Here is a 19,019-nt window from a genome sequence, read left to right as displayed (position 1 = left end):
GACCCGGAAGACAGTAGTAGGTATGAGTTTACGTAGGTTTTACGTAAGTGTCCTCCCGACCCGGGAGACAGTGGTGGATACTAGTTTACGTAGGTTTTACGTAAGTGTCCTGACTAACCTAAGGACGATGGTATATAGTCTAGCAATAGCGTAAGTACGAATAATTATCCAATTCAAATCTTCTAACCCAATTCCCAACCCGGGAATCCCATGCCTTGGCTGTGTGAACTCACCTTGGTTTGCTCGGCATATACACAAAAGGTTTCTTGAACTAAGAGTGGTCAACCACGTCCTAACAGGGTTACCATACAAGTCATGTTTTGACTCAAGTATTGCACGTATGTTTCACACAAGTTAACACGTTACGAGCACGTATAGATCATGGCAACACATAATGCACGTTAGCATAATAGCAGTCAATTACACAAAAACTAATACTTGTACGATCCAATAACAGGCGGCCCAACATGTTGTGCGGTCGGCACAGCCTTGTGCGACCCACATCATGTTGTGCGATCTAGATAAAACCCGGCCCAAAAGTCAGAAGCCCAAACATAGAATACATGGCCCAATCTAATGACATGCAAGAGCCTTCTACGATCCGGATGGGCTTGTACGATCGGATTAGTCCAGCCCAACCAGTATATCCGGCCCAAAAGTTAAGCGAACACAACAACTTGTGCGGTCCAGTAATCTTGTGAGACTGTGGGTGCCTTGTGCGACCGGACTCCTTGTGCGACCAGGAATCTTGTGCGTTCAGATCAGGTCTTACATGACCTGATCTTGTGCGATCGAGTAGGACATGTGCGATCAGTTTAAACATTCCATAAATCAAGCAATCGGTTACAATCATTCAAAGTTTCCAAGTTTACAATAATCAATCAACAGTTTCTTATTATCCAAACAACCTACAATCGATCAAACTAAGCAATCTAGCATCTAATTCACATGAACCCTAAATGTAATCAAAACATGTACATTAATCATAATCATATCGTTTAGTCCGATTACATGATCATACAACCGGTTACATACGTTTAATCCTAAATCATTATGAAACAACAATCCAAGAACATGACATGCTAGTCAATTAACATCACCCTACTTATCCGATTGGCTAGAACATCATCATATGGTTAACAATCCGAAAACATAAAACATAACAGCAATTTAACAAGCATCATCAAATACCATCCGATTAATGTGACAAATCCGCTTAGTGTGAAACATTATCCAATACATGCATGTGAGCCGATTTTAAGAATAGTTTATATTATGCTCAATCATTTATCATAACATAAATCAAAGTAACACACTAACCGCTTGTAACACCCCGAAAATATAAAACTTTATATTAGAATTATATAAAGTATAAATAAATGAAAATTCACCAACTAGAAATTTTAACCTAGTTGGTTAATAGTTTAGAAATAACCTATAGTAGAAATTAAAAGCCACTAAATTAAATGTTGTTCAAAATGGAGGGACTTAAGTTGCCAAAGTTTAAAAATTTGTGTTACTAAATTAGTAAAACAAAACCAAACACCCCATTTGGAGGTGTTGGTCGACCAGGAGCAAGAAAAGGGGCGATCCCCACTTCTCAAACCCTAAATCCTGCTTAAACTCTCAATTGAAGGAGCAAATCTGGTCCAAACGAAAATCCAAGCTTAGAATCGTGATCCTCATCGCAAGAGGATTATAAGGTATGTGAAATTTAATGAAAACTCTTAGCTTGGAATTCTCATGAATTGGGGAAAAATCTGAGATTTTAGTTGCATGTTCGTCTTATGATGATTTAGGCATAACTATGGTGTTTAGAGACAAACCCTAGACAAATAGAGGCTGAAATCATGTAGAATTTTGATGGAAACTATGATCACCATTATAGGTGATTAATGGGTTATGTGAATTGGAATGAACACTAGGAAATAGATTGTTAATCTAGTGTAATTTGGTAATTTTGAGATGAATTCAGCAATTAGGAGCTTACAATCATGTAAAATGGTGAATTTATGTGAAATTATGGCTAAATGATAAACTAAAGATGTGATATATAATTATGTAAAAATCTGCTCAAGAAGTGTTTGTTGAAATGCCTCTATGAAGGCTTAGAACTGAAATTCCAAGTTTAAACGCATAATCACGATGTTTAGTGTATTATGCGAATTATGATTTGAAAAGAGAGTTCTAAACATATGATAATTGAACTCAAATAGGAACGGGCGCAGGAGCGTCAAGCGGACAAGCGGGTGGCGAACCACGTCAAAAAGGGCTACTTTGAAGGTATGTAACTTGACCCGTTACATTAAGTAGATTTTGATAATCATATAATGCGTAATAGAATTTTTAGAATAAGAGTTGTTTGAATTAAAGCGAAGATGACGCTACATTGAATAATAGGTCAAAGTTGGTTAGAACTCGTTGGTAGTCGCTAAAAAAGGAGGATTCCTTAGACGAGCCAAACGGGTCGAATAATCAAAATAAGGCATGGTTGATGTCTCGGGATGTAATGGATTGATCTTTGATATTGGTTGATTGATAACATATTAGAAATACAAGGATATAGAATATAAGTATGCTAGAAAAGCGAAACCTGGAATTTGGGGTTGAGCATAAAGAACAATTTAGACAAGGTATGGATGCCCAGGGACTACCGTAAATTACGGTGGTACCGTAATTTACGGTAGAGGTCAATTGTTTACGGTGGTTTGCCCCTGTCTTACGGCAGACCAAAAGTTCACAGGACCTACCGTAACTTACGGTGACACCGTAAGTTACGGTGGAACCTGCAAAACTTGTAATTTATTATTCGTAATCAGAAGTTAGTTCTCGTGTTTATATATTATTTATTAATGTCAAAACTAATGTTTTAATGGTTTTGACCATAGGTGACGTAATGGATCTTACGGATGGCGGTCGAGCGAATAATGAAGAACCGAACACTACATTTTGAAAGCTTCCGCAATATTTTAAATCTTTAGTAGTCTTATGTATGAATTGTAACTACTTGTTAAATTACTTTTGGTATGTTTTAACTTACACACTAGTCGACTAAGGTTGACGTACTTAAGAACTCCGTTAACGGATGTTATGTCACTAAACAATATTTTGATATAATTAGTATATTTTATTATTAAAATCAAGTGAAAAATTTAAGGGTGTTACAAGTTGGTAATCAGAGCTTAAGGTTGTCAACAAAGTGTTCGGTTCAAGCTTGATCGATCGTCCGGTAAGAATTAACTTATTATGTTAGTAGATTAGGTCTTATGTAAGGAATGAGGAACGAATTGATATGCATGGGAAGAGTGTGTTAACACACTCAAACCCGGAAAGTGCATTAAATGTGAACGGTTAAAGCAAGTTAGGAACTTGGGTAAACCGAAACAAACAAAGCAATGTCATAAATGAAATGTTTAACGCTTGATGTAAACATTTCAGTTTCAAGATGTCGAAAGGGAGCAATAATGATCCGGTGCCGACAAGCACCGAACAAATGAAAGAAATAATTGCCGAGGAAGTAGGAAAGGCAATTGAAGGCAGTCTATCTGGGTTTATAGACAAGATTCAAGGTACGGTGTTGTCACTCGTAGAAGAACGAGTTAAAAGGTTGGAGGATACGGTCAACCTTATGAAAAACAAAACTGGAGAACGTAAAGGGTGCTCATACAAAGAATTCATGGCGTGTAAACCGCCAATCTATAACGGGGAGGTCGACCCGATAATTTGCCAAAGATGGATAAGCGATGTTGAAGGAGTGTTTGAACGAACCCATTGTGACGTAGGTGACTTTGTCGCTTACGGAACGGGTCAATTGAGAAATCAAGCTAAGGATTGGTGGGATAACAAGAAGAAGGAAATGGGAGCCGAAGCGGCGAGGGTTATGACTTGGGACGAGTTTAAGGTACCATTCCTTAAACACCACAGTCCCAAAGCGGTTATTAACAGAATCAAAGAAGAATTCATCCAGCTGAGACAAAAGGGTGAAACAATCGATAAGATCACGGGCATCTTCATGGATAAGCTCAGATTTTGTGACGAGTTAGTCACCACTGAAGAACAAAAGATATATTACTATTACAACATGCTGAGTGCTGAATACCGGGAATTTATGACTCCGTCAAAATACGAGACCCTCACGGAGATTATCAACACCGCCCGGGAACGTGAAATCGAGTTAAAGAAACAAGTGGAAAGAGGTGAGCGAAGGGCACACGATGTAAATCCAAGCCCTACAAAGAAAGCCCGAACGGGAGAATCGGGAAAGAAGGTGGATGCTAAGGGTGGGTCGCCAAATTGTAAAGTCTGCGGGAAAGGACACAAGGGGGAATGTCGATTCAAAGACTAGCCATGCCCCATATGTAATAAGACGGGGCACACAGCCTCGCTATGCCCGGGAAAAGTATCAGTTTGCTACAATTGCTATCAACCCGGCCATAAAAAGTCCGAATGCCCGGACTTAGTTGGAAAGAAAGACGCGAAGGAGTCTCCAGCAGAAGCCCCCAAAGCAAAGGCTAGGTCCTTCCAACTTACCGCAGCTGAAGCGAAAACAGAACCCGATGTGGTTTCAGGTATATTCACGATTAACTCAATTCCAGCATGTGTATTGTTTGATACGGGTGCGAATAAATCCTTCATTTCGAATGGGTTTATTCGACATCCTTCATTTGTATTGACGAAATTGCCTGTGCCCTTAGAGGTTGAAGTAGGGGACAATAAAAGTTTTATAGTTTGTGATGTCTGTCGAGGCTGCATATTAAGCATCGACGATGAGGAATACTTGATAGACTTAATCCCGATGTCAATGGGGGAATTTCAAGTAGTCGTCGGGATGGATTGGCTAGCCCAGCACCATGCAAAAGTCGTGTGTTTCCGCAAAGAGATAAAATTAACATCTCCGAGCTGGAAACACGTTACCATTTAAGGCGAAAAAGGAGGTAACCCCATAGTGTGCTCAATGATGAAAGCTCACAAGCTTATGAAGTGAGGATGCAAGGTGTTCATGATATACGCAAACGAGCCTGAGAAAGAATCACGGAAGATTGAAGATGTACTGGTAGTAAGAGACTTTCAAGATGTATTTCCGGAGGATTTACCGGGAATACCGCCTGAACGGGAAGTGGAGTTCGGAATCGAATTGATTCCGGGCGCAAAACCCGTGGCCAAAGCTCCATACCGACTCGCACCGTCGGAGTTACAAGAGTTGATGTCCCAAATCCAAGACTTGCTTGATAAGGGGTTCATTAGGCCGAGTGTGTCTCCTTGGGGCGCACCGGTGTTGTTCGTCAGAAAGAAAGACGGAAGCATGAGTATGTGTATCGATTACCGGGAGTTAAACAAACTCACGGTAAAGAATCGATACCCGCTTCCGAGGATAGATGATTTGTTCGACCAAGTGCAAGGTGCGAACTGGTTTTCAAAGATTGACCTTAGATCTGGGTATCACCAACTAAGGGTCAAAGAAGAAGACGTACCGAAAACGGCTTTCCGCACAAGATACGGACATTATGAATTCCTCGTAATGTCATTTGGGCTAACAAATGCACCCGCGGCTTTCATGGACCTCATGAACCGGTTTTGCAAGCCAATGTTGGACAAGTCGGTCATCGTGTTTATCGATGATATCTTGGTGTATTCAAAAAGTGAAGCTGAACACGCAAACCACTTACGAGAAGTGTTAGAGACACTTAGACGAGAAAGGCTGTATGCGAAGTTCTCTAAGTGTGCCTTTTGGTTACGAGAGGTACAATTTCTTGGCCACGTCATAAGTGCCGACAGAGTATTGGTGGATCCGTCCAAGATTGAGGCTGTGTCAAAATGGAATCCTCCGAAGAACCCTTCGGAAATTAGAAGCTTTTTGGGGCTTGTGGGATACTATAGGAGATTCATTCAAGATTTCTCCAAGATTGCGTTACCGCGAACAAAGCTAACCCAAAAGAAAGAGAAGTTTATTTGGGGTGTCGATCAAGAAAGAGCGTTTCAGACGCTAAAAGAGAAGTTAACACAAGCTCCGGTACTAACATTGCCGGACGGGGTCGAAGATATGGTAGTTTATTCGGATGCTTCACTGTCGGGGCTCGGATGCGTTTTGATGCAACGGGGCAAAGTTATAGCTTATGCCTCGAGACAATTGAAAATACATGAGAAGAAATATCCTACACACGACCTTGAATTGGCTGCGGTGGTATTTGCCTTAAAAATATGGAGGCACTACCTATACGGGGTAAAGTGCACCATATACACCGATCACAAGAGTTTAAAATACTTTTTCGATCAGAAAGAGTTAAATATGCGACAAAGGCGATGGCTGGAAATGGTGAAAGACTACGATTGTGAAATACATTATCACCCTGGAAAGGCTAATGTGGTGGCGGACGCTCTGAGCAGAAAAACGGACTACGACCCAATACGAGTTAGATCGATGCAACTTGTGGTGACCTCGGGTATACTTGAACGTATTCGAGAGGCGCAATTAGAAGCAATGAAAGAAGAGAATTGGAAGAAAGAAAGAATTATACGTCAGTTGAAGGATTTGTCGGATGGGAATGACGGGTTGAAGACTCGATCCGGAAGGATATGGGTCCCACATACCTGTGGAGTGAAGGCGCTTCTACTTAACGAAGCTCATAAATCCCGTTATTCAATTCATCCGGGAGCGACCAAGATGTACAATGATTTGAAGCAAAACTATTGGTGGCCCGGAATGAAAAGGGATGTGGTGAGACATGTAGAAAAATGCTTGACATGTTTACAAGTCAAGGCGGAACATCAGAAACCATACGGCAAACTCCAACCGTTAGAAATTCCGGTTTGGAAATGGGAACATATTATAATGGACCTATTAACCAAGTTGCCTAAAACGAGCCGTGGTTTCGATGCCATATGGGTAGTGGTAGATAGATTGACGAAGAGTGCTCACTTCATTCCGATCCGTGAGACTTATACGTCAGAAAAGATGTCAGAGGTTTACACGAATGAAATAATAGCACGTCATGGGGTGCCGGTATCCATTGTGTCTGATAGGGATACCCGGTTTACTTCGAAATTTTGGCAGGAATTCCAAGAACAAATGGGGACCAAATTGTTCATTAGCACTGCTTATCATCCACAAATGGATGGGCAGAGTGAAAGAACAATACAAACGTTAGGAGATATGCTGCGGGCGTGCATTATTGACTTCGGAGGTAGTTGGGATGTCCATCTACCCTTGGTCGAATTTGCATACAACAATAGCTATCACACGAGCATTAAAATGGCCCCGTATGAACTGTTATATGGCCGAAAATGTCGAACCCCGGTATGTTGGGGAGAAGTGGGTCCACGAGGGATAGCACCTACTGATATAATCCGAACTACAAATAAGAAAATTGACATAGTTCGGGCACACTTGAAAGCGGCTCAAGACAGGCAAAAGGCGTATGCGGATAAAAGAAATAGGCCAATTGAATTTTAGGTTGGAGACATGGTTATGCTAAAAGTTTCCCCATGGAAAGGCATAATTAGATTCCGAAAAAGGGGGAAACTAAGCCCGAGATTTATTGGGCCATTCAGGATCACTGAACGGGTTGGTAAAGTAGCTTATCGTCTCGAATTACCCGAGGAGTTGAGTGGGATTCATAACACGTTCCACATGTCACACCTCCGAAAATGTTTGGCCGACGAAACTGCTCACATCCACTATGATGATATCGAGGTGGATAACAGCCTCAACTATGCAGTAAAACCAATTGCGATTTTAGATCGTAAAGAGAAAAGTTTGAGGAACAAGGTGATTAACCAAGTCAGGGTCAAATGGGAGCACAGGAAAGGTTCGGACACCACGTGGGAGCTCGAAGAGGAGATGCGACGTCTCCACCCAACATTATTTGGTACGTACTTCGGTTTCGGGGACGAAACCCTTTTAAGGGGGGTGGACTTGTAACACCCCGAAAATATAAAACTTTATATTAGAATTATATAAAGTATAAATAAATGAAAATTCACCAACTAGAAATTTTAACCTAGTTGGTTAATAGTTTAGAAATAACCTATAGTAGAAATTAAAAGCCACTAAATTAAATGTTGTTCAAAATGGAGGGACTTAAGTTCCCAAAGTTTAAAAATTTGTGTTACTAAATTAGTAAAACAAAACCAAACACCCCATTTGGAGGTGTTGGTCGACCAGGAGCAAGAAAAGGGGCGATCCCCACTTCTCAAACCCTAAATCCTGCTTAAACTCTCAATTGAAGGAGCAAATCTGGTCCAAACGAAAATCCAAGCTTAGAATCGTGATCCTCATCGCAAGAGGATTATAAGGTATGTGAAATTTAATGAAAACTCTTAGCTTGGAATTCTCATGAATTGGGGAAAAATCTGAGATTTTAGTTGCATGTTCGTCTTATGATGATTTAGGCATAACTATGGTGTTTAGAGACAAACCCTAGACAAATAGAGGCTGAAATCATGTAGAATTTTGATGGAAACTATGATCACCATTATAGGTGATTAATGTGTTATGTGAATTGTAATGAACACTAGGAAATAGATTGTTAATCTAGTGTAATTTGGTAATTTTGAGATGAATTCAGCAATTAGGAGCTTACAATCATGTAAAATGGTGAATTTATGTGAAACTATGTCTAAATGATAAACAAAAGATGTGATATATAATTATGTAAAAATCTGCTCAAGAAGTGTTTGTTGAAATGCCTCTATGAAGGCTTAGAACTGAAATTCCAAGTTTAAACGCATAATCACGATGTTTAGTGTATTATGCGAATTATGATTTGAAAAGAGAGTTCTAAACATATGATAATTGAACTCAAATAGGAACGGGCGCAGGAGCGTCAAGCGGACAAGCGGGTGGCGAACCACGTCAAAAAGGGCTACTTTGAAGGTATGTAACTTGACCCGCTACATTAAGTAGATTTTGATAATCATATAATGCGTAATAGAATTTTTAGAATAAGAGTTGTTTGAATTAAAGCGAAGATGACGCTACATTGAATAATAGGTCAAAGTTGGTTAGAACTCGTTGGTAGTCGCTAAAAAAGGAGGATTCCTTAGACGAGCCAAACGGGTCGAATAATCAAAATAAGGCATGGTTGATGTCTCGGGATGTAATGGATTGATCTTTGATATTGGTTGATTGATAACATATTAGAAATACAAGGATATAGAATATAAGTATGCTAGAAAAGCGAAACCCGGAATTTGGGGTTGAGCATAAAGAACAATTTAGACAAGGTATGGATGCCCAGGGACTACCGTAAATTACGGTGGTACCGTAATTTCCGGTAGAGGTCAATTGTTTACGGTGGTTTGCCCCTGTCTTACGGCAGACCAAAAGTTCACAGGACCTACCGTAACTTACGGTGACACCGTAAGTTACGGTGGAACCTGCAAAACTTGTAATTTATTATTCGTAATCAGAAGTTAGTTCTCGTGTTTATATATTATTTATTAATGTCAAAACTAATGTTTTAATGGTTTTGACCATAGGTGACGTAATGGATCTTACGGATGGCGGTCGAGCGAATAATGAAGAACCGAACACTACATTTTGAAAGCTTCCGCAATATTTTAAATCTTTAGTAGTCTTATGTATGAATTGTAACTACTTGTTAAATTACTTTTGGTATGTTTTAACTTACACACTAGTCGACTAAGGTTGACGTACTTAAGAACTCCGTTAATGGATGTTATGTCACTAAGCAATATTTTGATATAATTAGTATATTTTATTATTAAAATCAAGTGAAAAATTTAAGGGTGTTACACCGCTAAGAAGATAACACAAAGGTGATCCGAATCAAGAAGATCTTCGATGATGGAGGAATGCTTGCCATCAAGTTTAAGAGAGAGGATGAGAGAAAACTAGGGTTTGTGTGTGTTGTGTTGATGTAACAAATGAGGAGTATACACCCCTCCTACCTCGGTTATGCGTGTAAAGAGAGGTGGGCCGAATCCCTCACTTGGGCTGCCCTCGATCCGTGTGCAAGTGTAAAGCCCGAATGGGTTGTGCGATCGGGTGTGAGTAGTGTATATGGGCCGATTGCATACATACATACATACATACATACATACATACATACATACAAGCACAAATCATAACATATTATTCAAATAAGTCCATGTAATCACATAACGTTACACAAAGATAGGTTCAAAATACGAGTTGTCACATTAACCCCAACTTAAAAGAAATTTCATCCCGAAATTTGGTACGTACTCACTGAGGAAGCTAGGTAAGTTGTATCGTTTACTGGTTTTCCTGGGGTGTCACATCCTCCCCCCGTTGATCTGGAATTTCGTCCCAAAATTCCGAGGTAGCTTCAGCCTCAGTAGTGGTTGTACTGTTCGCGAACAATTGGGAGTACTTTTCTTTCATCTGATCTTCGCGTTCCCAGGTGTACTCTGGGCCACGACAGGAGTTCCAACGAACTCGAACAAGAGAGATTCTCTTGTGCTTGAGGACCTTAACATCCCGGTCCGTGATTTCAACTGGTTCCTCGACGAAGTGCAACTGTTCGTCGATAGTGAGCTCTTTCAAAGGAATTATGAGGGTCTCATCTGACAATCATTTCTTCAGATTCGACACGTGGAAAACGTTGTGAACTACCCCGAGTTCAGCTGGTAGGTTCAGTCTGTAGGCTACTTTGCCTATTCTTTCTATGATCTCGAATGGTCTGACATACCACGGATTGAGTTTACCCCGTTTCCCAAAACAAACCACACCCTTCCAGGGTGAGACTTTAAGTAAAACCCGGTCCCCGACCTGAAATTCCAATGGCTTCCTACGCTTATCCGCGTAGCTTTTCTGACGGTCGCGTGCTGCCGCCATGCGTTGTTGTATTTGTGCAATCTTTTCCATGATGTCCACTATAAGTTCTGGACCCGTGATCTGACTATCCCCCACCTCTGCCCAATAGAGAGGTGACCGGCATTTACGCCCGTACAATGCCTCGAATGGAGCGGCTTGAATGCTGGTGTGATAACTGTTATTGTACGAGAACTCCACCAAAGGGAGATGCTTTTCCCAGCTGTTGCCGAAATCAATAACACATGCCCCAAGCATGTCTTCTAGAGTTTGAATCGTGCGCTCAGACTGCCCATCTGTCTGAGGGTGATATGCTGTGCTCATGTCTAATTGAGAGCCAAAAGCCTTGTGCATTGCTTGCCATAGCTCTGAAGTGAATTGTGCATCGCGATCCGAAATGATAGAGGTGGGCACCCCGTGCCTTGAGACTACTTCCTTCAAGTATATGTCTGCTAGTGTGGAAAACTTGTCTGTTTCTTTGATCCCCAGGAAATGAGCAGACTTGGTGAGTCGATCCACGATCACCCAAATAGTATCGTTCCCACGCTGGGATCTAGGCAGACTAGTAACGAAATCCATGGAAATTTCCTCCCATTTCCATTGTGGAATCTTTGGTTGCTGAAGTAAGCTTGCTGGTTTCTGATACTCCACCTTGACTTTTGCACAAGTCAAGCACTTGCTGACATAGGTAGCGATGTGGGCCTTCATGCTAGGCCACCAATACGTTGTTCTGATGTCGTGGTACATTTTATCCGACCCTGGATGTATCGAGTAGCGAGACTTGTGAGCTTCGTCCATCACAAGTTCTCGTAAACCGCCATATAGTGGGACCCAAATACGTCTTGTTACGTAGTAGGCGCCGTCTTCCTTCTGTTCTAATCGTTGCCTTGAGCCACGTAAGGCTTCAGCCCTTACGTTTTCCGGTTTCAATGCTTCCACCTGAGCATCTCGTATTTGTGCAGGAAGATCAGACTGAATGGTGAGCTGCAATGCTCGCACGCGCTTAGGTATAGTGTCTTTTCGACTGAGGGCGTCAGCCACAACATTGGCTTTGCCTGGATGGTACTTGATGGCGCATTCGTAATCGTTAAGTAGTTCAACCCATCGACGTTGACGCATGTTTAATTCCTTCTGCCCGAAGATATGCTCGAGACTCCTGTGATCGGTGTAAATAGTGCACTTGGTACCGTACAGGTAGTGTCGCCATATCTTAAGCGCGAAAACAACAGCTCCAAGCTCTAAATCGTGCGTCGTGTAGTTCCGTTCGTGAACCTTAAGTCGGCGCGAAGCGTAAGCAATGACCTTGTCGCGCTGCATTAACACACATCCAAGACCCTGGATGGATGCATCACAATAGACCACAAAATCGTCCGTGCCCTCTGGCAATGAGAGGATAGGTGCACTGCAAAGTCTATCCTTTAAGTGCTGGAAAGCAGTTTCCTGCGTGTTGCCCCAACGGTAGGTGACACCCTTCTGTGTCAGTAGTGTAAGCGGCTGTGCGATCTTTGAAAAATCCTTGATGAACCGTCTATAATATCCCGCCAAACCCAAGAATTGGCGTATTTCCGTTGGTGTACGTGGTGCAGGCTAGTTCCTGATCGAATCTACCTTGGATGTATCAACATGAATCCCATCCTTGTTTACCACATGGCCTAGAAAGTGGACTTCACGAAGCCAGAAGTCACATTTCGAAAATTTGGCGCATAGCTGTTCCTTTCGTAGGAGTTCCAAAATAAGTCGTAAGTGCTGCTCGTGTTCCTCCTTACTCTTGGAGTAGATCAGGATGTCGTCAATGAAAACAATCACAAACTTGTCTAAGTAGGGTTTGCACACCCTGTTCATAAGATCCATAAATACGGCAGGCGCGTTCGTTAACCCGAACGGCATGACAAGAAACTCGTAGTGGTCGTATCGAGTTCTAAATGCTGTCTTGGAGACGTCCTCATCCCGGACTCTCAGCTGATGGTAACCTGACCTCAAGTCTATCTTGGAGTAGTAACACGACCCCTGCAGCTGGTCGAATAAGTCGTCTATACGCGGAAGAGGATAACGGTTCTTCACCGTCACCTTGTTGAGTTCCCGGTAGTCGATGCACATTCTGAAGGTACCGTCCTTCTTTTTCACAAATAACACTGGAGCTCCCCAAGGCGAAGAGCTAGGACGAATAAAGCCCTTATCCAAGAGCTCTTGTAGCTGCTTTGACAGTTCTTCCAGTTCAGTTGGAGCCAAACGATACGGTGCTCGAGCTATGGGTGCTGCTCCTGGAGCAAGTTCGATTTGGAATTCGACCTGACGATGAGGCGGTAGACCAGGTAAATCTTCAGGAAACACCTGAGGGAAGTCGCGTACAATTGGAATGTCTTCCAATTTCTTTTCTTTCGTTGATGCGTCAGTAACGAGTGCCAAAATAGCGGTGTGACCCTTGCACAAACATTTCTGAGCCTGTAAGAAAGAGATGATGCCAACCACAGCACCACTCTTGTCGCCTTGAACTTCGAGAGGTTCTTGACTGGAACGGGGAATACGAATGATCTTCTCGCTGCATAAGATTTCTGCCTGATGTTGGGATAACCAATCCATCCCAATAACGATATCGAAGCTTCCCAAGACTATGGGAATAAGATCGATCGTGAAAGTTTGACCGGCTAAGACGATATTACAACCCCTGACTACATGCGTGGCTTCTAGACTCTTACCATTAGCTAATTCTACTACATGTTTGGTGGTTAAGAGTGTTGGTGCACGTTTTAACAATTTACTGACTTTCAACGATATATAACTTGTATCAGCACCCGAATCAAACAAAACAGTAACATAAATATCGTCGAGAAGAAACTTACCCATAACCACATTGGGATCGTTCATTGCGTCACCTCGACCCAGTACGAAAGCACGTCCCCTTGCTTCGTTGCCATTGTTGTTGTTTCCCCCGTTGTTGTTGTTCCCATTGCCCTGGTGATTGTTGTTGTTGCGATTCTGGTTCTGGTTCAATTGAGGGCAATCACGTTTGAAATGACCTTCAGCCCCACACTGAAAACATCCCCTGTTGCCCCGCTGTTGCTGCTGCTGCGGGTTTTGTGGAGCTGGTAGTTGCGTTTGCTGGTTCTGATTCGCAGGCCGTGGGCTCCTACAGTCTTTGGCCTCGTGACCCATCTTGAGACACCTTTGGCAGTGACCCTTGTTGCACTGGCCGCTGTGGTGTCTGTTGCAGTTGTGACGCTTGGGGTGAAATCCTTGATATCTTCTCTGTCCACGACTACCAGAAGACAGCTAACTAGGACTCTGGTAGTGGTCAGTCTTCTGCTGCTGAGACTGAACTGTTGCTGAACCCTTGCTAGAATCCCCCTCCCACTTTCTTTTGTTGTCACTGGGGTAGTAGGAGTAGCGGCTGATGTGGTAGAAGTAGCAGCGCTGATACGTTTGGGCAGTTTGTTCTGTTCCACTGCCTGATCGGTGAGTCGATGAGCAAGACGCTGGATGTCTTGGATATTGTCGAGGTTAGCCGATGTCACATGACTCTGAATTTCTGATGCTAGACCCTTGAGGTACAACTCAATGCGCTTGATTGGAGGGTCCACCATGGTTGGACACAGGATGGCCAGTTCGTTCGACCTTTTCCTATAAGCTTCGATTTCCGACCCCGTCATTTTCAGATGATAAAGCTCCACTTCCAACTTGTGGATGTCATCACGCGTGCAGTATTCTCGCTTGATCAGTTCCTTAAAATCGTTCCAAAGTTTCTAAGTTTACAATAATCAATCAACAGTTTCTTATTATCCAAACAACCTACAATCGATCAAACTAAGCAATCTAGCATCTAATTCACATGAACCCTAAATGTAATCAAAACATGTACATTAATCATAATCATATCGTTTAGTCCGATTACATGATCATACAACCGGTTACATACGTTTAATCCTAAATCATTATGAAACAACAATCCAAGAACATGACATGCTAGTCGATTAACATCACCCTACTTATCCGATTGGCTAAAACATCATCATATGGTTAACAATCCGAAAACATATAACATAACAGCAATTTAACAAGCATCATCAAATACCATCCGATTAATGTGACAAATCCGCTTAGTGTGAAACATTATCCAATACATGCATGTGAGCCGATTTTAAGAATAGTTTATATTATGCTCAATCATTTATCACAACATAAATCAAAGTAACACACTAACCGCTAAGAAGATAACACAAAGGTGCTCCGAATCAAGAAGATCTTCGATGATGGAGGAATGCTTGCCGTCAAGTTTGAGAGAGAGGATGAGAGAAAACTAGGGTTTGTGTGTGTTGTGTTGATGTAACAAATAAGGAGTATACACCCCTCCTACCTCGGTTATGCGTGTAAAGAGAGGTGGGCCGAATCCCTCACTTGGGCTGCCCTCGATCCGTGTGCAAGTGTAAAGCCCGAATGGGTTGTGCGATCGGGTGTGAGTGGTGTATTTGGGCCGATTGCATATATACATACATACAAGCACAAATCATAACATATTATCCAAATAAGTCCACGTAATCACATAACGTTACACAAAGATAGGTTCAAAATACGAGTTGTCACAACGTAAGGCTTCAGCCCTTACGTTTTCTGGTTTCAATGCTTCTACCTGAGCATCTCGTATCTGTGCCGGAAGACCAGACTGAATAGTAAGCTGTAGTGCTCGCACGCGTCTAGGTAGAGTGTCTTTTCGACTGAGAGCGTCAGCCACAACATTGGCTTTGCCTGGATGGTACTTGATGGTACATTCGTAGTCGTTAAGTAGTTCAACCCATCGACGTTGACGCATGTTCAATTTCTTCTGCTTGAAGATACGCTCGAGACTCCTGTGATCGGTGTAGATAGTGCACTTGGTACCGTACATGTAGTGTCGCCATATCTTGAGCGCGAAAACAACAGCTCCCAGCTCCAAATCGTGCGTCGTGTAGTTTCGTTCGTGAACCTTAAGTTGGCGCGAAGCGTAAGCAATAACTTTATCCCGCTGCATCAATACACAACCAAGCCCTTGTATCGATGCGTCACAATAGACCACAAAATCGTCCGTGCCCTCTGGCAATGAAAGAATAGGTGCGCTGCAGAGCCTATCCTTTAGGTGCTGAAAAGCTGTTTCCTGAGTATTACCCCAACGGTAGGTGACACCCTTCTGTGTCAGTAGTGTAAGCGGCTGAGCAATCTTTGAGAAGTCCTTAATGAATCGTCTGTAATATCCCGCCAAACCCAACAATTAGCGTATTTCCGTTGGTGTACGCGGTGCATGCCAGTTCCTGATCGAATCCACCTTGGATGGGTCAACATGGATCCCATCCTTGTTTACCACGTGGCCTAGAAAGTGGACTTAACGAAGCCAGAAGTCGCATTTTGAAAACTTGGCGTACAGTTGTTCCTTTCGAAGGAGTTCCAAAATAAGTCGTAGATGCTGCTCGTGTTCCTCCTGACTTTTGGAGTAGATCAGAATGTCGTCGATGAAAAAAATCACAAACTTATCTAGGTAGGGTTTGCACACCCTGTTCATAAGGTCCATAAAGACTGCCGGTGCGTTTGTCAACCCGAATGGCATGACTAGAAACTCGTAGTGGCCGTAGCGAGTTCTGAATGCTGTTTTGGAGACGTCCTCATCCCGGACTCTCAGCTGATGATAACCTGACCTCAGGTCTATCTTGGAGTAGTAGCACGACCCTTGCAACTGGTCAAATAAATCATCAATACGTGGAAGAGGATAGCGGTTCTTCACTGTCACCTTGTTCAGTTCACGGTAATCAATGCACATCCTGAAGGTACCGTCCTTCTTTTTCACAAATAATACTGGAGCTCCCCAGGGCGAAGAGCTAGGTCGGATAAATCCCTTATCCAAGAGTTCTTGTAGCTGGTTAGAGAGTTCTTCTAACCCTGATGGAGCTAAGCGATACGGTGCACGTGCTATCGGTGCTGCTCCTGGAGCTAGCTCGATTTGAAACTCGACCTGGCGATGAGGCGGTAGACCAGGTAAATCTTCAGGGAACACTTGAGGGAAGTCGCGTACAACTGGAATATCTTCCAATTTCTTTTCTTTTGCTGAGGCATCGGTAACAAGTGCCAGAATGGCAGTGTGACCCTTTCGCAAACACTTCTGGGCCTTTAGAAAGGAGATGATGCCTACCACAGCACCACTCTTGTCGCCTTGAATCACAAGAGGTTCTTTACCAAAATGGGGAATACGAACTATCTTTTCCTTGCATAAGATCTCTGCGTGCTGTTGGGATAACCAGTCCATTCCAATGACGATGTCGAAACTACCCAAAACTATGGGAATGAGATCGATAGAGAAAGTCTGACCAGCGAGGATAAGATTACAACCCTGAACTATGTGTGTGGCCTCTAGACTTTTACCGTTAGCTAACTCTACGACATGCTTAGTGTTTAGGGGTGTTGGTGCACGTTTTAACATTTGGCTAACTTTTAGTGACATATAACTTGTATCCGAACCCGAATCAAACAATACAGTAACATAAAAGTCATCGAGAAGAAACTTACCCATCACTACGTTGGGATCATTCCTTGCGTCTCCCTGCCCCTAGCTTCATTGCCGTTGTTGTTCCCATTGCCCTGATTGTTATGTTGTTGCGATTCTGGTTTAACTGGGGGCAATCCCGCTTGAAGTGACCTTCAGCACCACACTGAAAGCATCCCCTGTTGCCTCGCTGTTACTGCTGCTGGTTTTGAGGCGCTGGTGGTTGTTGTTGGTTCTAATTCGCAGGTCGCGAGCTCCTGCAATCTTTAGCTTCGTGCCCTATCTTGAGACATCTCTGACATCGGCCCTTGCGGCACTGACCACTGTGGTGTCTGTTGCATCTGTTACACAGTGGGTGAATTCCTCGATATCCACCCTTCCCCTGACCACCAGAAGTTTGCTGACCCGGGCTCTGGTAATCACTATTCTTGCGTTGCTGCTGTGCTTGAGACTGAACGGTAGCTGAACCTTTGCTGGAATCCCCATCCCATTTCCGCTTGTTGTCACTAGGAGTAGCAGGAGTAGCAGAAGTGGTAGCGGTAGTAGTTGCGCTGATACGTTTTGGCAGCTTGTTCTGTTCCACTGCCTGATCCATGAGGCGATGAGCAAGACGCTGAATGTCTTGGATATTGTCGAGGTTAACCGATGTCACATGGCTCTGAATTTCTGATGCTACACCCTTGAGGTACAACTCAATGCGCTTGATTGGAGGGTCCACCATGGTTGGACACAAGATGGCCAGCTCGTTTGACCGTTTCGTATAAGCTTCAATTTCCGACCGCGTCATTTTCAGATGATAGAGTTCCACCTCCAGCTTGTGGATGTCATCACGTGTGCAGAATTCTCGCTTGATCAGTTCCTTAAAATCGTTCCAAGGGGTGGCGTTAGCAGCTGCCAGCCCTAGAATCTGAACTTGCGCGTTCCACCAAGTCAGTGCAATTCCTTCCAAAGTACCAGTGGCGTATTTCACCCTGTGAGCCTCAGGGCATTCACACATTTCAAACACCGACTCGAGCTTCTCAAACCAATAGAGGAGTCCCACTGCTCCTTCAGTGCCACTAAACGTGCTTGGACAACAGTCCATGAAGTTCTTGAAAGTGCAAACAGGTTGCTGTGCGTGTTGACCTATTGTGTACGAATAGGACAAAGTTAAACACAAGAGTTGGTCGAGAAGTGTAGGATCTAAAATCGTAGTGTGAGTTACTACTGCAGGATATACCTCCTGCCTGTGCGGCTGCAAGTGCCGCAGCAACTTGTTCGTTAATGAGAGCCGTCAACTAGGCTTGAGTCATGTTAATACGTCCAGACATGATCTTCATAGCAAAGATAACATAGGTAAGAGAGAGGTTCGCGAAAAGTGCGATGACAGAAGAGAGTAAGCACACAAGTGTTCTCAAGCAATAGTAGTTATGTGTATCTAAGCATACCCTGAGCAAAGTTCTATGTCTAGCAAGTAGGCAATATAAACATAAACCATATTACCTAGGATGTTGAGTCTTGCACGTGGAGCGAAGCGTCGTTGTGGATCGTTGAGAGCATTGTTCTGGTTATAGTCTGGTTTTAATAAAAACGTTTTCCCCATATTAAAACCAAGTTCTCTATAACCAATGGCTCTGATACCAATCTGTCACACCCCCAAAATCTACCCGCGGAGTACCACCGCTTGGAGGCGTGACATGACCAGGATCAAGCCACCAATCATATCGAACATATAAGTAAATA

General features: G+C 43.0%; 1 protein-coding gene and 2 long non-coding RNA genes across 3 annotated transcripts; all 3 read left to right on the top strand.

Moving 5' to 3' along the window:
- The first annotated feature begins 1,615 nt into the window (after window positions 1-1,615).
- On the top strand, window positions 1,616-2,995 carry LOC110871232. Its single transcript, XR_002553574.2, has 3 exons — window positions 1,616-1,703; window positions 2,217-2,283; window positions 2,889-2,995. It is a non-coding gene; the product is annotated as an uncharacterized LOC110871232 (long non-coding RNA).
- A 450-nt stretch (window positions 2,996-3,445) lies between these two features.
- LOC110870216 lies at window positions 3,446-4,345 on the top strand. The gene has a single exon (XM_022119416.1). The coding sequence runs from the start codon at window positions 3,446-3,448 to the stop codon at window positions 4,343-4,345; it is 900 nt and encodes a 299-aa protein (XP_021975108.1).
- A 3,813-nt stretch (window positions 4,346-8,158) lies between these two features.
- Window positions 8,159-9,584, top strand: LOC110871233. The gene is made up of 3 exons (XR_002553575.2): window positions 8,159-8,292; window positions 8,806-8,872; window positions 9,478-9,584. It is a non-coding gene; the product is annotated as an uncharacterized LOC110871233 (long non-coding RNA).
- The last annotated feature ends 9,435 nt before the right edge of the window (window positions 9,585-19,019 follow it).

The sequence above is a fragment of the Helianthus annuus genome, chromosome 8 (genome assembly GCF_002127325.2).
Source record: "Helianthus annuus cultivar XRQ/B chromosome 8, HanXRQr2.0-SUNRISE, whole genome shotgun sequence".
Taxonomy (NCBI): Eukaryota; Viridiplantae; Streptophyta; class Magnoliopsida; order Asterales; family Asteraceae; genus Helianthus; species Helianthus annuus.
The sequence above is the reverse complement of the archived record's forward strand: the minus strand, read 5'-3'. Positions and strand labels throughout refer to the sequence as shown.